Source organism: Carassius carassius, chromosome 3, assembly GCF_963082965.1.
Source record: "Carassius carassius chromosome 3, fCarCar2.1, whole genome shotgun sequence".
Classification (NCBI taxonomy): domain Eukaryota; kingdom Metazoa; phylum Chordata; class Actinopteri; order Cypriniformes; family Cyprinidae; genus Carassius; species Carassius carassius.
In genome coordinates this window covers 38,350,106-38,372,554 of record NC_081757.1, presented here as the reverse complement: position 1 = coordinate 38,372,554, position 22,449 = coordinate 38,350,106, and the positions used below count along the sequence as shown (strand labels likewise).

The 22,449-nt window shown below is 35.8% G+C and overlaps 2 protein-coding genes across 5 annotated transcripts in view; both read left to right on the top strand.

Moving 5' to 3' along the window:
• LOC132126396 (DENN domain-containing protein 5A-like) overlaps positions 1-16,720 on the top strand; it is a 46,771-nt gene extending 30,051 nt beyond the window's left edge. For all 3 annotated transcript variants that reach the window (XM_059537642.1, XM_059537633.1, XM_059537624.1), the window contains 13 exons: positions 1,989-2,120; positions 2,231-2,383; positions 2,485-2,572; positions 3,562-3,646; positions 7,288-7,416; positions 7,766-7,887; positions 9,743-9,888; positions 12,067-12,185; positions 12,273-12,451; positions 12,564-12,646; positions 12,740-12,863; positions 13,241-13,409; positions 14,591-16,720. In XM_059537642.1, the coding sequence (XP_059393625.1) occupies positions 1,989-2,120; positions 2,231-2,383; positions 2,485-2,572; positions 3,562-3,646; positions 7,288-7,416; positions 7,766-7,887; positions 9,743-9,888; positions 12,067-12,185; positions 12,273-12,451; positions 12,564-12,646; positions 12,740-12,863; positions 13,241-13,409; positions 14,591-14,774 (1,713 nt within the window). In that variant the 3' untranslated portion in view covers positions 14,775-16,720. The remainder of the gene's footprint in view (positions 1-1,988; positions 2,121-2,230; positions 2,384-2,484; positions 2,573-3,561; positions 3,647-7,287; positions 7,417-7,765; positions 7,888-9,742; positions 9,889-12,066; positions 12,186-12,272; positions 12,452-12,563; positions 12,647-12,739; positions 12,864-13,240; positions 13,410-14,590) is intronic.
• Positions 16,721-17,707: 987 nt separating this feature from the next.
• LOC132126386 (SIN3-HDAC complex-associated factor-like) lies at positions 17,708-22,285 on the top strand. 2 transcript variants are annotated; one of them, XM_059537607.1, is made up of 6 exons: positions 17,708-17,865; positions 19,147-19,285; positions 19,594-19,693; positions 19,785-19,899; positions 20,434-20,584; positions 20,664-22,285. In XM_059537607.1, exons 2-6 carry the CDS (start codon positions 19,158-19,160, stop codon positions 20,839-20,841), a joined length of 672 nt encoding a protein of 223 aa, XP_059393590.1. In that variant the 5' UTR covers positions 17,708-17,865; positions 19,147-19,157; the 3' UTR covers positions 20,842-22,285. The 2 variants fall into 2 exon arrangements, with proteins under 2 accessions (XP_059393590.1, XP_059393598.1); XM_059537615.1 differs by lacking the exon at positions 17,708-17,865 and adding an exon at positions 17,959-18,130.
• The last annotated feature ends 164 nt before the right edge of the window (positions 22,286-22,449 follow it).

Genomic DNA, 22,449 nt, shown 5'->3' with positions numbered 1-22,449 from the left:
ATTAAGCCCTTTAAGATTTTTGTATTGCCGTATTATTTTTTAGTAGAATTAAACTCACTTAAACCCCTCTCCCTCATTTGTCAGTTTGCTTTTATCTTTTATTGCTTTTATCATAAATGTCTACTTGAGATGTAGTGCTTGAGTCTTGTGGACCATTTTTATATTATTTCAAGATCCGTTTATTGTGCTTTTGTGTGATTTTAGACCGTGTCAATCCTTTTTTTAATTGTAATTTTTTGGTAAAACATCAGAACATTCTTCAGAATGTCTATTTTTATGCCCCATGGAAGAAAGGTCACATGGGTTTGGAAAATAATTGCCATGAAAAAAAAAAGTTGGTCCTAAAAATAGGTTTCGTTTATATACAAACCTGATAACAAAAAAGTTGGGACACTGTACAAATTTGGAATAAAAACAGAATGCAATGATGTGGAAGTTTCAAATTTCAATATTTTATTTAGAATACAACATAGATGACATATCAAACGTTTAAACTGAAAAAATGTATAATTTTAAATGAAAAATAAGTTGATTTTAAATTTTATGGTATCAACACATCTCAAAAAAGTTGGGACAAGGCCATGTTTACCACTGTGTGGCATCCCCTCTTCTTTTTATAACAGTCTGCAAATGTCTGGGACTGAGGAGACAAGTAGCTCAAGTTTAGGAATAGGAATGTTGTCCCATTCTTGTCTAATACAGGCTTCTAGTTGCTCAACTGTCTTAGGTCTTCTTTGTCACATCTTCCTCTTTATGATGCCCCAAATGTTTTCTATGGGTGAAAGATCTGGACTACAGGCTGGCCATTTCAGTACCCGGATCCTTCTTCTACGCAGCAATGATGTTGTAATTGATGCAGTATGTGGTCTGGCTTTGTCATGTTGGAAAATGCAAGGTCTTCCCTGAAAGAGACGACGTCTGGATGGGAGCATGTGTTGTTCTAGAAATTGGATATACCTTTCAGCATTGATTGTGCCTTTCCAGATGTGTAAGCTGCCCATGCCACACGCACTCATGCAACCCCATACCATCAGAGATGCAGGCTTCTGAACTGAGCGCTGATAACAACTTGGGTTGTCCTTGTCCTCTTTATTCCGGATGACATGGCATCCCAGTTTTCCAAAAAGAACTTCAAATTTTGATTTGTCTGACCACAGAACAGTTTTCCACCTTGACACAGTCCATTTTAAATGAGCCTTGGCCCAGAGAAAATGTCTGCGCTTCTGGATCATGTTTAGATATGGCTTATTTTTTGACCTATAGAGTTTTAGCCGGCAACGGCGAATGGCACCGTGGATTGTGTTCACCGACAATGTTTTCTGGAAGTATTCCTGAGCCCTTTATTATTGTGATTTCCATTACAGTATCATTCCTGTATGCGATGCAGTGCCGTCTAAGGGCCCGAAGATCACGGGCATCCAGTATGGTTTTCCGGCCTTGACCCTTACTCACAGAGATTGTTCCAGATTCTCTGAATCTTTGGATGATATTATGCACTGTAGATGATGATGATAACTTCAAACTCTTTGCAATTTTTCTCTGAGAAACTCCTTCCTGTTATTGCTCCACTATTTTTCGACACAGCATTGGGGGAATTGGTAATCCTCTGCCCATCTTGACTTCTGAGAGACACTACCACTCTGAGAGGCTCTTTTTATACCCAATTAAGTTGCCAGTTGACCAAATAAGTTGCAAATTGGTCCTCCAGCTGTTCCTTATATGTACATTTAACTTTTCCGGCCTCTTATTGTCCCAACTTTTTTGGAATGTGTAGCTCTCATGAAATCCAAAATGAGCCAATATTTGGCATGACATGATTAGGTTACTGTTCTGTATATTTTAAACCAACTGTGCTTACCATGGTGTTTAACTCAATGAACTTGGGGGTGTTAAGCCACCAGAACTCAAAATCTAAAGTAACTCAAAAGCCACAAGCTACATCAGTCTTTTGTTGGGCATCATGTGACTTTGTGATATTGTCAATGCAGAAGTACATCCAGGAGGCCAGGAACCTGGGCACCACTCTCCGCCAGCCCAAACTCTCCAACCTGTCACCTTCAGTCATCGCACAGACCAATTGGAAGTTTGTAGAGGGACTGTTAAAGGAATGCAGAAATAAGGTGTGTGTTTTGATCCTCCTCCAGATTTTAATAAATTAAACTGTTATTCACATCCATCTGGTTGATCCAGCGTTTAAACTATAACTGACCCTGTGTGATCTGTGGCTTAGACCAAACGCATGTTGGTGGAGAAGATGGGACGGGAAGCGGTGGAGCTGGGCCATGGGGAGGTCAGCATCACTGGTGTAGAGGAGAACACACTCATCGCCAGCTTGTGTGATCTGCTGGAAAGAATCTGGAGCCACGGTCTGCAGGTCAAACAGGTACATAGACAACATAGACTGGGAATACAGTCATCGTTTATGATGGTAATGTGTAATGTAGTGGGCTTGTTTGACCGGGTTCTTTTCTTTATGTTTGTTAGGGAAAATCCGCCTTGTGGTCACACCTCTTACATTATCAAGAGAGTAAAGAGAAGAGAGACGCTACTCCAGCAGGCCTCGGGCCTCCAGGTAAAATACTAAGATGATACAGTAATGTGTGAACATTGTAATTCTTTACATCTAGCTGCCTACATAGGATTCTTCTTCTAAGGCAGCATGTTAACCTAAATAGATCCTCATATGTGACCGATATGCAACACTTTACATAGGCAACTCCTCACGTTAACCATACAAAAGACTCAACTAACATGAGTACTTCCAACTTTAAAATTAGAATAGAACTCCACAGCTATAACAATAACAACACAGAAGAACATTATTGTTGGAATCACTTTCAAAACTTTTTTTTCCAGCTGATGAATCATAAGAACATTGACGGCCAATCCTGACTTTAAAGAACTTGAGCGTTTAAAACGTCAGATAACAGACGCTTGGTGTAAAGAGCTTTAAAACGAAAACATAGAACTATTTTCATTAATTTAAATAAAGATGACATAAAATAAATTTTAAGTATGAAATGGAAAAACGTAAAAAGCTTAAACAAAAATCAGAAATGTTGCTCTAGAAAAAAATGAAATAGATTAAGTTTAAATATTCAATAGAACGATTATGAAAACTTAAAAATGTAAGTTAAATATTAATATATACAATAATACTATATTAATAGAATAAAAATAATTATGTATTCTGTAATGCACAAATTGTACACATATAGGTAAAAATGTAATTTGTTTGAAGATTTTGAACATTTTTTACGTTTTACATTTTCATTTTAAATATTGACAACATTATAAGTGTAAGTGTATAAGTGTATACGTTTTTTTTTTATTTTTTTTATTTGTTGCAGTGCATTCTGCGATGTATGCATTGCTTTAGAATTTTTTTTAAAAATTTGCTGTTTTGAACAGCCTCCACATCAGATGCCAAAAAATATTTTGTAGGTAGGCAGCTCTCTAGGGTTTGGGTCAGAGCTTGTATTGTGCTTATGAAGCTGGCTTTCATTGAAAACATGCTGAATAGGTTTGATTTTTCAGCATATTTCCCTGTTTTGTGTCTAGGTATCATTCATGACACAGAGAGACGGAAGTCAGATGCTGGCTGTGCAATGCCACCTCTCAAAGTCTCTTTGATCCAGGACATGAGGTGAGAATTAAACCTTTATAGTGTGGAGCACAGCAATAAACACTACAACAGAGAAGTGCTGATGCCTTCATTTGAACTCAGTTTTTTGTTTTGGCTGTATGGTATGACTGGTTTTAGTCTTAAATATTATGTTTGCTTATCATATTACCTTTTTCCACCAAAATGGTGCTGGTTCTTGTGGTGGGGCAAGGTTCTGAAGTAGAGAATATAATCTCTCTCTCTGGGTGAATGATTTTGCTAAGTTTATGATGCAAAGACAAACAAACAAAGCAAAAATCATGTATGGACATCCAATATATTTCCTTAGTAAAATAAACATGCATATGCACACCATCCGAGGTGCCGGTCAGAAGATCAAAATAGCATAAAGAGGGATAAGAAGTGATTCTTTATTTACCAACATTTCAGCACAATGCCTTTGTCAAGGTATTGGACATCCAATATAAACATCAAAGTAGCCATAGATATACAGTGGTATGCGAAAGTTTGAGAACCCCTTGCAGAATCTGTGAAAATGTGAATACTTTTAACAAAATAAGAGAGATCATATAAAATGCATGTTATTTTTTTATTTAGTTATGTCCTGAATAAGATATTTTACATAAAAGATGAAAAAAATAGCTGAAATTATTAAAATAACCCTATTCAAAAGTTTGGTTCTTAATACTGTGTGTGGTTGGTTACCTGGATGATCTACGACTCTGACTACTGACTCTGATATATGTTTTTTGTTTTGTGATGATTGTTCATGAGTTTGTCATTGTTTGACTCAAACACAACTATTAAAAAGGTCCACACATTCACTGATGCTCCAGAAGGAGAAACAATGCTTTTAGAGCCTGAGGGTGAAAACCTTTGAACAGGATGAAGATGTTCAAATTTTTCTAATTTTACTGAAATATCATTGTATTCCATTTGGTACTGCCCTTCAGAAGCAACAGAAGATACTTGCATGTTTCCTGGAAGACAAATTAAGTACAGTTTACCTTGATCTTCAAATTCCAAAAGTTTTCACCCCCCGGCTCTTAATGCATCCTGTTTCCTTCTGGAGCATCAGTATTTTGAACTTTAAATCATGTAAATATATTCTTGCAGACCTTCAAAAAAAATTATGAGCTTGTAAATGAGCATAACATGGGAAAAACTGATGAACTGACATCCATCATAAAAGATAAAGTGAAAAATATACTGCAATAATGGAAAAAAAGGAACAGGATGTCTATCAAATGAACTTAAACATTACTACATTAGTCATTTTAAGTGTTATCTGTTAATACCTCAAATTGAACTTGTTTATGTCTAAAACATTATTAGAAAATAATTGTAAAAATCAAAAGCAAACTGGAATATTCCTAACATGATAAAAAAAAATGAAAATATACCCTGTAATCCAATGTCAAATATGGGATCAGGTTTTTACAGTTCTATATTTTAGGAAATCTGAAAGGAAAATAAATTTTTACTTTTTTATTGTTATGAAAATAATAGGTAGAGTGCTGCAGTGCAGTCAGTGCATGCAAAGGGGGGACAACTCCTCACATTGCGTGAAGAAAGCACCGAGACGTTTCATGTTACCACATTATTTCCAGCCTAATTAGCACTAGACCCCATGCTGAGCTGTGCCGTGACATAGCAGTGCAGGAAAGATTAGCATGACATCCCTCTTTTTAGCCATGTAAGCATCTCCTCCTGAAAATGCTAACTGATAAACATAGTATTTCAGTAATATTATTTGTGGAAGAAGCTTTTTTCCTGATGTCAGCGTAATATAGCATGACGATGGCATTGTTTAGTACATTAATATTATGGCTGCAGGTCTACACATTCAAGTGTGGCTTCAGCAGTCTGTAAATCTGAGGTTTGTAGAGTCTGGAGGGCAGCACTAAAAGCTATAATACATTTATGTAATGGAAGTTCAGACTGTGTTGACTACCAGAGATGGAGTGGAAGAGAATGCGTCTGGACGTGGCATGCATGATAGTGGCTGCGAGCGATGACAGCAGGCTGGCTGATGCTCCAGGGAGTCTGTGAACCATTTCTCCTGCCCCCATTTTCTCTTTTGAACAGCTCCTGAGAGCACTGAAAGCACGCAGTGGGTTTAGTGAACCTGTGCATGACAGGTTACAGCCACATCTCAGCAAGAGCTCTTTTGATTCTTATAGAGTGACCGCTTACAGTGCAATCACATTTAAAGTCATAAGGGCAAATTTTATTGGAAGAAATACAGTATTTTCAGTTGGAAAACATTCAAATATAATAGGAAATTCTGTGAGAAAGCAAAATATTTCTTTAAATTGGTCATGCATATTTGCCACACTAACCAACAGAATGCTGTTCGGTTTGAAAGTTGAGTTGTGCTTCATACATCAATTTACTATCGACAATAGATAACAGTCCTTTTTTTGTCTTTGCAAAAATTCTCAGAAATTTTGCTCATGTGACCACACCTGAATACTAATTCTAATTAAGGTCAGGATTTTGAGTATATTTCATAAATGACAATATACTAAAAATTTACTATATTGTATTCCATGGAGTTAAAATTAATCTCAAATCATGCAGCTTTTCGAAAAGATTTGTACTATGGCTTAAGATCTGCTTTGCATGTGATAAAGTTAACATCACCCAACAAACGTTTATGATTTTTACAAGTTTTGTTCATCATGATAATCTTCAAAGATTTACACAGCTTTTATGAATTTTGAAGCCTAAATACAATCTGCAGAAGTATAATGCTAAAAAGTAGACTATATATGAACTACACCACAGTCACATTATTTCATCATCCCCTCCATTAAGCTTCTGACAACTATTTTAGTCTTTATAAAAAAAAAAAAAATCCTGAAAGGTTGAGAGGTTTTTGAATAGTTTGCAAGAGTGTGATTATAAACACAGCGAGGATGCGTAAGCAACTAGTAGATGAGTTTACCTGTTCGGTATGATGATGTTTTATGTCCATGACAACTTCTGTAGTCCCATTTAGCTACTTGTTAGCAACCATGGTTTTTTTTTTTTTTACTAAAAACTAAAAACTATTCTATGGCGTTGTTATTAAAAAATTTAATGACTGACACAAAGACTGTGTCCAAACCAGACACGAAGCGCCCAGTGACCAGCAATTTGTCTGTCATCAGACACGACAACTAAAGGATGCAACAAAACCAATCAGCCACTCAGAAGAGTGTGTGGGCTGTGTGTCTCTGCAACTGCGCTTCTGTCTCGCATTTAAATTCAAATTAAACCATATGAACATTTTTACAAATTACATTACCCAGTGACTGATTCAGTGTTTGTCATGCAAATACAGTTGTTTTATTTTTGTTGAGTTCACAGTTGGAACTGTCTTTTTTCCTTTATTATGTTATTTTCAAGATATTAGTTAAATGACCGTGAATATTACAGTCATACAAAAATGATATTTGAACTCTGTTCCCCTGTTCCTCATAGCATATCGCCATTGCGGCTAGTTAGGACAATAACTTGAAAAAGATTCTTGTGATAAAGGAAAATATTTAATCGTGCTGGGGCAAGGTCTCATGTCTGGTTAGGACATGCTGAAACTCGTTGACTTAATTCTAGTGGAACTTGAAGTCCTGTTATCAATATCATGTGACCGTAATTCGCTGTTTGCCATTCTTTAGGCACATCCAGAACATCAGTGAAATCAAGACCGACGTTGGGAAGGCCAGGGCATGGGTGCGTCTCTCCATGGAAAAAAAACTGTTGTCCAGACACCTGAAGCAACTTCTGTCTGACCATGAGCTCACCAAGTAAGACCTATTGACTAGTTCTTTAGTGACATAAAGGGCAGTGTTATAAATCACTGTAGAGGATCACTCAGATATCAGAGAGTTAAAATGCAAGAGATGTTGCAGAGCAAAGAATAAGGCACCATTAAAAATGAAGATTTTTAAAAATTTATTATTAATGGGCCTTGAACCATAAAGTGGCTCATCCTCAGTAAAGAATGCTTTGTGGTGTCCTCTTCTGACCTGAAATGCATTTGAAATAATTTTTCCAGGCTCTCTGTTCATACACTTAACTTTCAACTGTTTCCTTTAAAGCATTTGCGTTTAGATTTGTACTGTATGGTTTAAATGTGTTTGTATTTGTTTGAAGGAAACTCTATAAGCGCTATGCTTTCCTGCGCTGTGATGATGAGAAGGAGCAGTTCCTCTACCATCTCCTCTCTTTCAACGCTGTGGACTACTTCTGCTTTACCAACGTCTTCACCACGATTAGTAAGTCACCAAAATCTCTCTGCAAACACAGTATACCATTAAAGGTGCAGTAGGTGATCTCTGAAAATGCTAACTTTAGCCTGATAGCACTGAAAGCGAACGTCCCACCCTCCCTGTAAACTGCTGTCCAAAGCCACACCCCCTGAACACAGATACGCTCACAGACTAGATGACCAGAGACAAAATTACTACAGTACATTATGTGTTATTCACTAGTGAGAAAACTTTATAGCATAGTTAGTAAAAGTACTACAATACCAGGAAGGAAGGTCAGGTTGTTGATGTTTGTCTGCCATTCTCGCTTTGTCTGCACAGTGTACGTGAATGCGCTGATGACGTATTGTGTCTGTGCGAACAGGGTGTGCAGAGGTATGCTTATACATATGTTGACAAGTAGGTAGGAAAGCCAATCAAAGCAATTTAACTGGACAAACATTTCTTGGTCCTACGCCTTCCACAGAATATATAAATACATATAAATTCATTTAGACCACTTAAAGGAAAACACCACCGTTTTTCCATATTCCACTATGTTCTTCCCTCAAATAAGAAGAGTTGATACGTATCTCTCCCATCTCAGTGCATGCACTCAATCGCTGTAGCGTGTGGCGCCACTATGTTAGCGTTTAGCTTAGCACCATTCATTCCTTAGGATCCAAACAGGGATGAGTTTGGAAGCCACCAAACACTTCCATGTTTTTCCTATTTAAAAACCGTTACATGAGTAGTTACACAAGTAAGTATGGCGGCACAAAATAAAACATGGCGATTTTCTAAGCGGATAAAATTTATAACTATAATGTATGGCGGAAGAGCACTTCGCAGCACTTCGACCCAATTATTGTAAATATAAAGTGAGGAAAATTGCAGTAGCCAAGGCGTGCTGACTGATGTTATCAAGTACGCTGCTGTTTGCAGAATTACCGGACTTGCATCGTCCTGTTGTCCATCGTACAATTGTTCCGGGTAATTTCGGTGTAAACGCAGCATTGGTAACCATTTTTATAATGTTGGTAACCAAGCAGTTTCGGTTCCTATTGTATTCCATTATATGTTTTGGCCATAAGTCATTAGGAACTAAAACTGTTTGGTTACCAACAAAATATCTTTGCATTTCAAAGAAAAATTATCTATATTCTGTATTTTGCGTCCTTGGTTATATTTAATATCTTGAAACTGAAATGTTTTTCTTTCAAAATATAGGCGAACAGATTGTTTTTAAAAAAACAAAAAACAGTTGCTAGTTAGAAATAGTTATGGATAAAAAAAATCTAAAGATTTTCACAAAATAACTGCAAGACACAAAGAGGAATTATATTTTATATAAAATATATTATATTTTATTTATAAAACATTTTTTTATTAATATTAAAAAAATGCATGCCTTCTTTGAGAATTTTGGAGGCATGCTCAGGGACTGACTGCCAAAATAGTGTGAATGTAATCCAGTTTAAGGAAACTTAATGGCCTATTAAACTGTGCGTTAAATAATCATTTTCATGAGGTTGCTTACTAATATAACATTAGCATAATCGTTGAGACTGTATCATGTTTATTAAATATATTAAATCAATCATTTATTCACCCTGATGCCGTACCAAATTACCTTTTTTCTATGGAACACAAACAGAGATTTTTAGGAAAAATAATCCTAGATTATAGAGAGAGATTTTTTTTCTGATTATCAGATAAATCTCAATGTTCAGTGTTTATCCGAAGAAAGAAAGTCTGGGACAGCATGAGGATGAGTAAATGATGAGAGAATTTTCATTTTATCCCTTTTATTCTGTTATCAAGAACCTCTGTCTGCACTCTGCTTTTCTTCTCTTGACCTTGTCCTTGTTGTTGTTCATAGTGATACCATACCATTTGGTCATCATTCCCAGCAAGAAACTAGGTGGCTCCATGTTTACAGCCAACCCCTGGGTGTGTGTCTCAGGTGAGCTAGCTGAGACTGGGGTTCTGCAGGTCCCTAAAAACACCCTGGAGATTACGTTTGAGGTGAGTCATTATATATATCAACATACACATAATCATGTCTTTTACTCTGGTTTCACTATATACTACCAAAAAAATAAAATTTTGCACTGGATGACTTCAATAACTTCCTACTTTCAAAACTCCTGTTTTCGGCTAAATTAATTGAGCATATTGTTGCCTCTCATTTGTGTAATCTTCTCACAGTTAGTCAGGTTTTCAGAGCTGTGTTTAATACTATGGATCCAAGTCTAATACTTACTCATCTTGAAAGAGTGTTTGGTGTGTCTGGGACTGTTGGTTTAGGTCTTATTTTACTGACCGCTCCCAGTTTGTTTCTATGGGTGGTTATAAATCTGAGATTAGCTCTGTCTCAACTGGCATCCCTCAGGGGTCGGTTTTAGGTCCTTTACTTTTTAACATTTATTGGTCACCTTTAGGCCACCTTTTGAGATCACTCGGCCTTCATTATCTTTTTTATGCCGACGATACACCTATTTATATACATTCAAAAACCCATGAGTGCTTTGACATTGTTTATTTGTCTGACTGCATTACTGAGATTAAAATATGGATGGATAATAATTTATTGTGATTGAATGGTGGTAAAACTGAAGTTATGCTCATTGGTTAACGTTATCAAATTTATAAAGCTGGTTGTCTGTCCCAGACTCTTGATGGCCCTGTTTTGGAAATCCAGAGTCGAGTGAGGAACCTTGGAGTTATTTTTAATGCAAATCTGTCTTTTGAGCACTGTAAAAGACTATTTTTTCCACCTCAGAAATATCGCAAGATTGCACCTTATGTTAAATTTTACAGTCGCGGAAATGCTGATAAATTCTTTTGTCATCTCACAGTAAGACTACTGTAATGCTCTTTTAACCTGGGCTTAATCTACACTTAATAAATTGCAATATGTATAAAATTGAGCCCCGGGGATTTTAACTGGGACTAGGATTGCAGTCATATTACTCCAGTGTTATAGTCTTTGCACTGGCTCCCAGTAAGGTTTAGAGTGGATTTCAAAATTATGATGCTTACTTTTAAAGCATTACATGAACTGGCACCACATTACCATATTTTTATATGAAAATAATCAAGCTGAAAACATTCTAACTGAAAAAACTTTAGTGCTTTAGTGCTTTTCTAAAGTATTAAGCCTCAAATGTCAAATTTACTTTGGATTGGTTTCTTCTTTAAATTATAAAAATACAAAACTTTATTTGTAGTGCGCCTCCCATCCAATAATTCTAAATTAATAATGACAAATTATGTAAATTTTATTACCAAATTCAAACAATAAATCCTGTTTTGGTGCTCTGTAATGTAGCGTGACATCAAACTGAACATTTCTTGCTCTTTACTACTAGTTACTGCACAAAATGAACATCAGAAGGTGTTGAATGAAACCGTACAACTTACCAAAATGTATCATTATCATGTCTCATGTAATCGCTCAATCAGTGTTTCAACAGAAAGAAAGATGTCAAACAAAACAGTTTGTAACCCATGTCACAGAAAAGCCATTCAGTGACCATAAACTTGATAGTTAGCTAGAAAAAGGAACTCTAGAAAGGAGCATTTTGCTAAATATATTTACTATATTACATATAGAATTATATTTTCACTTAATCTGTTTTAAAGTGTGTGTTTGACTAAATCTGTCATGGAAACATGTTAAGACATTCACTGTTTAAAAGTGTTTATTTCAACAGCTTCAAGATTTTTATTTCTCATGTACACATTATAGAGAGAATTTATAATCAGCAGTGAAATGTAAATGATAATTTTTTTATAACAGTTACTATAATAAAGTTTTATTATACGTGTGTGTGTGTGTGTGTGTGTGTGTGAAGAGTTCAGATGCAAAATTAGCATTTGTATCAAGCTCCTGTGTTTGTTATTTCACATTTATGGCAGTGAAAAGAAACTATTCAGTGACATTTACTTAACATAAACACAGCATCCGAATAAAAATGCTAATTTTAAAGGAAATTTTCAGATGGCTTTTAGAGGGTTTTACATCTGAACTCTTCATAGAGAGAGAGAGAGAGAGAGAGAGAGAGAGAGAGAGAGAGAGAGAGAGAGAGAGAGAGATGTATTGTTGAGCACCATGCTAAATATGGACTTCAAAGTGAGTTCCTGTGGTGTTAATCTGTTTGGTCAAGGCTTGTTGAATAACTCTGTCTGTACTTTGCACAGTGCCAGAACCTGGGGAAGCTGACCACAGTACAGATGGGCCATGATAACTCAGGACTGTATGCTAAGTGGCTAGTGGAGTGTGTAATGGTCCGCAACGGGATCACAGGGCACACTTACAAGTGAGTACTAAGATTTTTTTAATAGCTCCATATTCACATTATTCATTATTATAACCCTTAACTGATTGCTGGACTGTTGTCACATAGGTTTCCATGCGGCCGTTGGCTCGGGAAAGGAGTAGATGATGGCAGCTTGGAGAGGATACTGGTGGGCGAATTGGTGACTAGCTTGGAGAATGAGGAGAGGATGTGCCGGACTCCTCCAACGCAGCAATCCCCCGGGATGATGCGAAGATTTGTCACCATTTCGCCAAACAGCAAACCAAGTACATACTTGGAAATCTCACAAAAGTCATATCTCATAGATTGTATAACTCCACTTATTGCTGGAGGATATTGCTGTTGTCTAAAGCACGTTTACCGTTGTGTGCCCACTAGAGTTAAACACGGGCCAGATCCAGGAAGGGGTGGGAGAGGCCATTAACGGTATCGTCAAACATTTCCATAAGCCAGAAAAAGAGGTAAACTTATTTTTTTCTGAGAAAACTTGCAGCGTGGCAAATGTGAATGGAAATGTCACATATGGATGATCTTTTGTCGTTCTTCTGTTGTAGAGAGGAAGCCTCACATTGCTTTTGTGTGGAGAGTATGGTTTAGTATGGGCTCTAGAGCAGGTGTTTCAGCATGGCTTCAAGTCACCGCGCCTTTTCAAGAACGTCTTCATTTGGGACTTTCTAGGTAACAAATACTGTTACATTTCATGAAATATTTTTTTAGAAGAAGTTTTTGTTAATTGTTCATACTTACAATTTTGTGCATACAGTAGCATACATGGATCAAGTGCTGCTGAAAATTCAGCTTTGCCATCACAAGAATAAATGTTATTTTTAAATAAATTTAAATAGTGAACATTTACTACATTTACATTAACAGCCAATCAGATTTAATCTTAGTATATTGAGAAAATGCATCAGATGGTAAGAGCAAGAACTATGGGTGGTTCATATTTTGAAGCAGAGACTAGTATTTTGTTCAAACCTAAATCTATTTAGTTACATAAATTATACCTCAGAATGTTGCAAATTGTCCTAAATCCTCCCATTTCTGTTCCAAAGAAAAAGCGCAGGTCTACTTTGAGAGTGCGGAACAGAGTCAGATGACCCAGGATGAGAACTGGCAGATGAGGGTGCGTCATTTCTGCCATTTCATGCGTGCCATCAACAGCACACCCAGAAACATCGGCAAAGACGGGAAGTTTCAGATGCTCGTGTGTCTCGGAGCCAGGTTGGTCATTATTTACATTGAATTGTTGAGATTTTTGTTGGATGGGAACTTTTAGGCTGCTCCCAACCTGATTCTGACTCTAGAAATCACAATCCGATTAAAAAATTATTCTTAATCTAAATTTTCTCATTCATTTGTGATATTACTGACTTTAGGTATTACATTTATTAGTGCATTTTTACTAAATTACTTATACAAGTACTTTAGAATAATTACAAATTAAAAATAAATCTGTATATGTAACTGTATGTTAAAGGGATAGTTCACCCAAAAATGAAAGTTTGATGTATATCTGCTTATCCCCAGGGCATCCAAGATGTAGGTGACTTTGTTTCTCCAGTAGAACACAAACCAAGAATTTTAAAACAAACCATTGCAGTTTGTTAGTCATATAATGCAAGTGAATGGGAATCACAGATTTGAGAGTCAAAAACATACACAAACATAACCAAATTAAACTCTGCGGCACGTGACGATACATTGATGTGTAAAGACAAGAAACGATTGGTCTATGCATCTTCTTCTTCTTCTTGCATTATGGTGGATCGCAGAGTGTCAATTAGAAGTGTCAATGCTCCATTTGAGAGATAGGTGGCGGTAATGCACTTATAAGTCTGCGACCCACCCGTAAAGCAAGAAGAAGAAGACACACAGAACAAACATTTCATGTCTTTACACATCAATGTATCGTCATGAGCCGCAGGGTTTAATTTGGTTTTGTTTGTGTGTTTTTTTATTTTTTTATTGTGTGTTTTAGCCATGATTCCCATCCACTTCCATTATAAGACTAACAGACTGTAACAGTTTGTTTTAAAAAATCTCCGTTTGTGTTCTACTGAAGAAACAAAGTCACCTATATCTTGGATGCTCTGGGGGTAAGCAGATAAACATAAAATTTTCATTTTTGGGTGAACTATCCCTTTAAGAATTGTTAACTAAGTATAGCTTCAAAACATACAAGCAAATATAAAATAATGTAGGAGATTAAAAGCCATTACAAGCAATAAAGGAAAAGTTTTTTCAGTATCTGAGAATGCTTTAAGTGAATCTGAAAGTTTTCTGTGCAAGGGCAGTGAGGCAAAAAACTGATTCAGAATTTTTCAAAACCACTTAAAAGAGAATCGCCATGCATTTTGTACTCTTTTGTCGTATCTATCAGTCACATATGTTTCTGCTTGCAGAGATCACCTGTTGCACCACTGGATTGCGCTTCTTGCCGAGTGTCCAATCACAGCACAGATGTATGAGGACATGGCGCTCTTAAAGGACCATTCTCTGGTGAACTCTCTGATTCGAGTGCTACAGACTCTGCAGGAATTCAATATCACTCTGGAGGCCTCTCTTGTCAAAGGGATTGGGATATAATGTCATCCGAATATAGAACTAACACAGATCAGCGGGACCATGGACTAACTTTTTTTTACATGGAGAGACTTGAACAAAAGGACTAAACCTGGCTTAGGTTAAAGCTACTGTCATGTTTGCCATATATTAAGTGCAATGAGCCTTTTCAGACGTGTCATGATTTTTATCAACAACGTTACTGACATTCAAATATGTCTTCAATTTTGATCCATATTTTTCATGAAAGGTGAAAACCCGCACCTGTGCTATACCGTTTTATTGAAAGCTCCATATTTTTCGTTGTTGTTGTGGACTGCTGACAATGGCTATATTTAAAAGGAAGACATGTAAGAAAAACCGCTATTATATTTTCAGAGAAGAACAGTGTTATTTTGATATGTGTCAGGTTGCTTGCTCTGTGCTCTAATCTAATCCATACTGTCACAATGCAGAGTTTGAAGCAAATGATGTAGACGTATGCTTTATAAGTACAACTTGTGGGGAATTCATATTTTTACTTAAAGAAAGGAAAGATGAGAACAATGGAAAACAATGCCAGGGACTTGTGTCATTTTCTCTCTTAATGCAAATCAGTTTAATGGGACAGTTCACCCAAAAATTACAGTGCCAGTCAAAAGTTTAAACTAATTACGTTTTTTAATGTTTTTAAAATAAATCTCTTATGCTCATCTATTTAGGCTATTTTAATTCATTTTAAAAATGTAATTTAGTCCTGTGATGGCAGAGTTTAAATTTCAGCAGTCATTAAATAAATACATTTTCAGTCACATTTTTTTTCTTATAAACGTTATATTCATCAAAGAATCCTATACACAAAAAAAGGTTTCCACAAAAATATTAAGCAGCAAAAAAAATTCCCAACATTGATAATAGGAACCATTTTTATAATTGAAAATCAAAAATAATTGAGCACAAAATCTGCATATTAGAATGATTTCAGAAAGATCACGTGACAGTGAAGTAATGACTACTGAAAATTCAGCTTTGGCATCACAAGAATAAATTACTTAAAAAATAATTGTTAACAATCACTAAGAAAACTGTTTTTATATTGTAATAATGTTTTACAATATTAATGTTTTACTGTATTTTTGATCAAATAAATTGTGAGCATAAGAGATTTGTTTCAAAACCATAAAATATGTAATTATTCCAAACTTTTGATTTGTAGTTTACAAGTTGGTCATCATTTACTTCATCAAACCCACTTTTTTCTTTCTTTTTTTCTCCCCATACAATGAAAGTGAATGGCAGCCACAAATGTCTGGGAATAGAGCAGCTTGGACTTTCATCTAAATATCCCCTTATGCTTTCCACAAAGGAAAAAAAGGGTGAACTGTCTTCTTGAGCTTATTGTGATCCCCTAAAATCAAAGATATGACTCATGAAAGTGACACTCAAGCATATTTTACGAGATGGACTGTAAAAACTAAAAACAATCAGTGCAGAACGGATTAACATTATAACGTTTCTTCAATCCTTTCTAAGTACCGTAACATTCCTCATCTCTTCAGCCCTCAGGTCTCGACTGTGGCCAACTACAATGCTATATCTGGAGTAGAATTAATTTGCGGCACAGTTGCTGTGTTTGTGTCCCTGTCCTTAGTTAACCCCAGCGTCCCCTCGGTTTCTGCTATGCAATATTTACAGCTCCAAAATGTTGTTATTGAATCTTGATGAAATATCATTCACCTGTTTAAGAGTGTAGCATAATTTGAAGGATGTAACTGGGAGAAGCACATTAAAGGCTGATATTCATGTGCCAATTTCATCATGACTGTTCTGGTACCTCTTCAAACACAGCTGGCATGATCATTCTGGGAGTTATTTTTTCTTGTGTTTTATCTCTTGATACATTTATAGACAAAAGCAGTGTAATGTAGTGTTAAATATCAAACAACTGTGTACAGTGTATAGAATGTATTAAAGGTGGCAATTCAATATGATTATGCTTCAGTCTTGACTTTTAAGAGCAGAATCAGTCCGAAAATGGAATTGCAGTATAATCAGTTATTAATTTAAGCATTTGAATTAATTATTTGCATGTTTAATGACTAATTTCAACAGCACTTTCCTCCCTATGTATCAAGCTTTATTGTTTAATACCCATATTGATTCATATTATATATATTTAGCAAGGAATCATTACATTTATAAAAAAGTGACATTTTTACACACAATATATAGGCCTATATATATTTCAGTTAAATGCTGCTCTTATGGACTTTGAAAAAAGGCTTCCACAAAAACATTTAGCTGCAAAGAATATTTCAATTATTGATAATTAGAAATTTTATTTTACATTTTAAATAATTGAGCATCAAAAAATAGAGCACAAAATCAGCATTTTACAATGATTTCTAAAGGGGCATGTGACTTCTGAAATGTTTTATGTAACTAAATGAACCAGTGAAGACAGAAAGGTGATTAAAAATTAGGAAAATATGTGTGAAACCTAAATAGAATCTTAATTATTCATAAACATATCCGATCTTAAACGTAAGCAAATATGGGAAATGTTTTGATTTGTTTGCATGGACATCTTATGTTTCATGCACCCATTTTAAGGCTAATATCGCGTAGAAAAAAGTATATTACATTTAACTATACATACAGAGTATTGTTACGTATCGCTTACAAAAAGGCGACTGACTAACTCAGTCCTAATAAAAGAACGTACAGACATATTATAGCACATTTTGGAGCGTTCGACAATTTAATGACATGCAGCATAATGCTAATTAAAAACAAAAGGTTGCGTATTTGAAGCATTCGAGCGACAATGTTTTGGGAAATGGATCCATTCACTCACATTCCAGTGAGAACAAGAACAATACGTGCGGGACGGGACTGTTCTAATCTGTACTTCCCCGGATGCAACGTTCTTAAATGTCAAAAGAGCGGAGTGCAGTGATTGGTTGAAATAATGTTTAAACTTGGCGTCTACGCTCCTTATATGGTCTTCCTCCGACAAACCCCTTTACTCAATGTTTGTGCGTAGGCCCCGCCCCCACCATTCATCAGAGTCTGGCCGTAGTAAGGCATGCGCAGTACAGACGAGTAAAACGGACGGAATTCAAAGTTTCTGACGGTAAGCCTTTTGTTATTGTTACGAACTAGCAGTACGAATGTAGCATTTCGTTTTAACTGTACATACTTTCAGTCCTTGGGTGTGTAGCGTGTTGTGTGTGTGATGTTAGTGGTTTTACAGCGCGGTTATTTACATCAACAATGGGGCTTTGCGCGCGTGGATGTGGAGCGTGGCATGGTCGCGTGCTAACGGGCTAGCTATTATTGTTACTGGGACGCGCGTTTTGGCGCTCTCGTGCTGTGTGGGAGTTTAGACAAACGAGACGGTAGCGTTCAACCCCTATTTTAATCGAGAAACCCTTCATGTGTGGTTTAGAAACAACTTCGCCAAACGTTTGATTTAAGAACGCGTTTAAATGTTAATTTACGACAGATCACCTCCGCGCAACGTTAACATTTTTCATTTCGGTTTCCATAGATACAAACATAGTGCGTATGAACTGATACAGAATAATCCGGGAAACACAATGTGTCGTTTAAGGCATAATTTCTCTGAATAGTGATTTTGTAGTTTATGGAGTGACTGAGTGGCTTGTGTCACGCTTGATGTGGGTTTTCAGTCTCTCATTGATTTATCAAGCGCGCGGCGTGTCTTATGTTATTCATACAGATCATTTAAGAGGCGTTTTTGAAAGTATTATTACCTGAATATTTTTATTCCAAACGTGCCTTTGGGCTTTCCCGTGTCTTAAACTTTGACAAGAGGCGCCTATTTAATTGTATTTCGTTTTTACAACTGCTTTCTGCTGACACCAGCATCACCGCTGGACACAGTTCCCGAAGGAATGATCAAAATTCGAATCGAATGCAACCAAATGTAAATCATTCAAGTATCCAATAAAGATTGGAAAATAATAATAACAATTGGTGTATCCACTAGAACAGATGCAATTCCTGTTCAACAGTGGTTCCCAATATTTATACAAATTCCATTATTCGAATTTCTATGATTTCCAAATTAACCGTTTTAGTGCACACATGCACCTGTTGTGATGTTTTTTCCTCTCAAGTCTACGGTCATGTGTTAAAGGTGGCTGTAGCGAAAGGCTTTTGTCAAACATCAGAAGTAGGTCATTGCCGCAGACGCTGCAGATTCAAAGCAAGCGCGCACACGCTTCCAGACGCACGTTTATAATCCGGGATTTTTGCCTAACTTCTACTACATTAATGAACACCGTGAAATTGTCAAGTGCAAGAGATGTATTCCTGTGACCGCCCTCTTGAATCCACCATCAAAACGTGCAGGAGATATGTTTTAATGACGCTCTCCATTCATGTCTAGAGCCCGTCAAGATGTTTGGCTTCCATAAATCCAAGATTTACCGCAGCAACGAAGGCTGTTGTATTTGCAAAACCAAGTCGTCCAGTTCTCGGTTCACGGACAGCAGCAGATATGAGGAGAACTTCAGACTCTGCTTCGGGTGAGTGTTTTCTCCTGACGCCGCTCGTATTCCAGAAATTCCAGAAGGAATGCTGGTGGAATTTCTATCACAATTTAGAGCATAATGAGATCAACCGAGACTCCTCTTCGAAACAAATAATACAATTCTGTGTAATCCCATTGAGACTGAGGTTCCAAAAAGTCTGAAATTCCATCAAACTATTATTATTTGATAATGGGTGATTAATATTTCAGCAAAATGTTTATATTTTTATTTCTCAATCGGAGTAATCAATTCTGTCCTAGCCAATAAATTTTTAGTTTTTCATGTTGTGATATGTTTGGTAGTCTGTCAGAGGATCGGGTTGGAGACATCTGCAATGCTTGTGTGCTGCTGGTAAAACGCTGGAAGAAATTACCACATGGATCAAAGAAAAACTGGAACCATGTAAGAGACCGTTATGTTGTTTTTAATGGAATCATCCATTTACTTAATCAGCCATTGTGAGAGTAATATTTTATTTATCCCCCCTACCAAGGTGGTGGATGCAAGGGCAGGACCTGGCTTCAAGCTGACCAAACCCAAGAAAGTCAAAAATAGTGACGGAAAGAAGAAAAGTAAACTGAAAAAGATTCATAAATTCAAAAGACAAAGTGAGTTTTTTTTTATTATTATTATAAAAAAAAAAAAAAATAAAAAAAAAAAATTATATATATATATATATATATATATATATATTTATTTATTTATTTATTTATTTATTTATTTATTTTTTGCCAATTTTTCTTTTTTTAGTTTTAATAATTTAACAGAAATGAGATGCAACTGAAATAGAATATAATAGAATTATAAAAACTTGTTTATACGTTTTTTTATTTATTATTACTTTATATTTCAGTTGCATTTTTATTTACTTTAGGGTAAAGTACTAAAAGAAAAACTTAAGACATTTAAATAACAACAAACATGTATGTGTATGAGTGTTTTTATTGTTTGTATTTTTATAAACGGTTGTAACTTTAATTGGTAAAAAACTGTAACAATGCTATGGTTCATGATAAGTTCCCTTACTATACTGAAATCTGAGAAACATGTAATTTTACAGTAAAATAGTTTTTGGATGTGGAACAATACATCATCTAGCTTTTGCAGATAGCATGTTAATGTTTGCTGTCATGTCTTTACAGATTCAGATGCCCACAGCACCACATCCAGTATGTCTCCCTCTCAGTCTCCCAGCCACAGTAATCAGTCTGATGACGGGTCAGACATCGAGACCAAGCAGAGGCGTCCAAACCCACTGGGGTTCTCCTTTCTCGACCTGTCCTACTGGAAGAGGTATTCCTTTTCTTCTTTTCACAAATTAAGAGATGTGCTAATTGTTGAGCTGAAAAATAACACTTCTATTCATTTTCAGGAAAAAGGTGTGCTGTGGGATCGTCTACAAGGGCCGTTTCGGTGAGGTGATCATCGATCCTCGTCTCTTCAAGCCCTGTTGTAATAAGAAGCGTCCAGCTCTGGCATCCTCCTCGGACTCTCAGATCTCACAAACACATCCTTCTCCTCTTCCAGAGGACCTGAAGGAGGCATGGTGATCCAACTAAAACACCCTCCAATCTGTCTCGTTGAGGCCCTCATAGCTTTGTCTCCAGTGGTAGACTCTGATATCTTCCCTTTGTTAGATTACTGCGTATGAGTTGAGTTTCCCCTTGCTTTTGTATTTTTTTTTTTTTTTTTATGACTCTTTTGTAAAATGTAATTTTTGTACCTTTTTTTATATAACAGAAAAGGAAAATAAAATTGGACATTAGGACATATTTATAGGTCTGAGTTAGGACATTTAATGTAATCAATTTTTTATTACTGTAATTTTTTTTGGAGTTACCAGTGTTTTGTAAATATAATCTTATTTTCAATACCAGTGCACCAAACGACTTCTATTTGGCATTTAGTTTGACGGGTTACAGATGAATAATGTAAAGTGCTGTATCTAACATTACAGCCAAGGCATTAATGAGATGGGTGTACTTTTAAGCAAATATAATATTTTACTCAGCCTTGCAGTCTTCTGCTCTGATTGAAGTTATATCACACGCATGCATTTTCTGACTAGGATTCTTGGGCACAATATTCACAATGTGAATTCACCTCAGCTGTGGTCTATAATATGGACACGTGCTTGTAAAATCTCGTTTTCCTTCTGGTTTGGCATAAAGATGTTGCTCAATATTTAAAAAACGGTTACGGGTTTGTAAATCTTTTTAAAAGCACGATGCAAAAAATACATTATCTCAGAGTATTTAAATGGTTATCATTTACACAATGGCATATGAGAGCATGCATAATGTATTTGTAGGCATGATCAGTTTTATGACTCTTGGTGGTGTTTGTATTTTATTTTATTGTTGTATGAGAGCGTTATAATACAGAGAGTAAGGTAAAGTACTGATTGATGAATTTCTGACCAGGCTTTACACTGTGTTTTTACCACGCTTTTCCATGTTTCAATATTGTACACTAAAGGTAATCTAATATGAAACTGTACAGTCTTTCAGCCTTGATGTATTGACTGCAGCCTATTGTATTTTTTGGCTCTGAAGTTCAATATTATTATGGAGTTTGCAATTGGATTTGGAGGTTCAAGATTTTGGTTGTATTTCAGTGTATTATTTGAATGAATGTTTGTTTTTATTCACCAGCAATACTTTAAGTCCGCATTACTGTTGACTTCAAGCTCTTGTTCTTAAAATGCATGAGAGCAAATACAAGATGTCGATAAATTTCAGGGAAAAAAATTTCAACTATTAATGTGGCACATTCTCAGTCAATGTGCCTTACCAGAGACTTAGTCGATCATTTCATTACGTTAATTTGTCATTTTTTAACTTATGCTATTTATTCAAAGCTGTCTGTACAATTAATGCTGTAAAGAAGTTTTTGTGCACTTTCTTTTTATACTTTTTGTAATATTACCATTGATAAAATTTTTGTATCTCAATTTTCCTCACATTGGTATTTTCATAAAATTTTTAAAGTAAATGTTTGTCTTTCTTATTTGTGTTTTTGGTATAATGTTCTATATATATGTTTATTACATCGGGGATAAAAAAAAAAGGAAAAATCAATAGGGAAAAAATTAATAAGGACGTTTCCTGTTATGATTTGTGCTTTCTGAACATTAGGTGATGTCAAACAGGTTGACT

Excerpts from the sequence above, each read along its gene's own strand:
- LOC132126386 (XM_059537607.1), top strand. The coding sequence starts at position 19,158 with ATGTTTGGCTTCCATAAATCCAAGATTTACCGCAGCAACGAAGGCTGT. Across the intron at positions 19,286-19,593 it reads AACTTCAGACTCTGCTTCGG|TCTGTCAGAGGATCGGGTTG; the intron begins GTGAGTGTTTTC and ends TATGTTTGGTAG. Across the intron at positions 19,900-20,433 it reads TCATAAATTCAAAAGACAAA|ATTCAGATGCCCACAGCACC; the intron begins GTGAGTTTTTTT and ends ATGTCTTTACAG.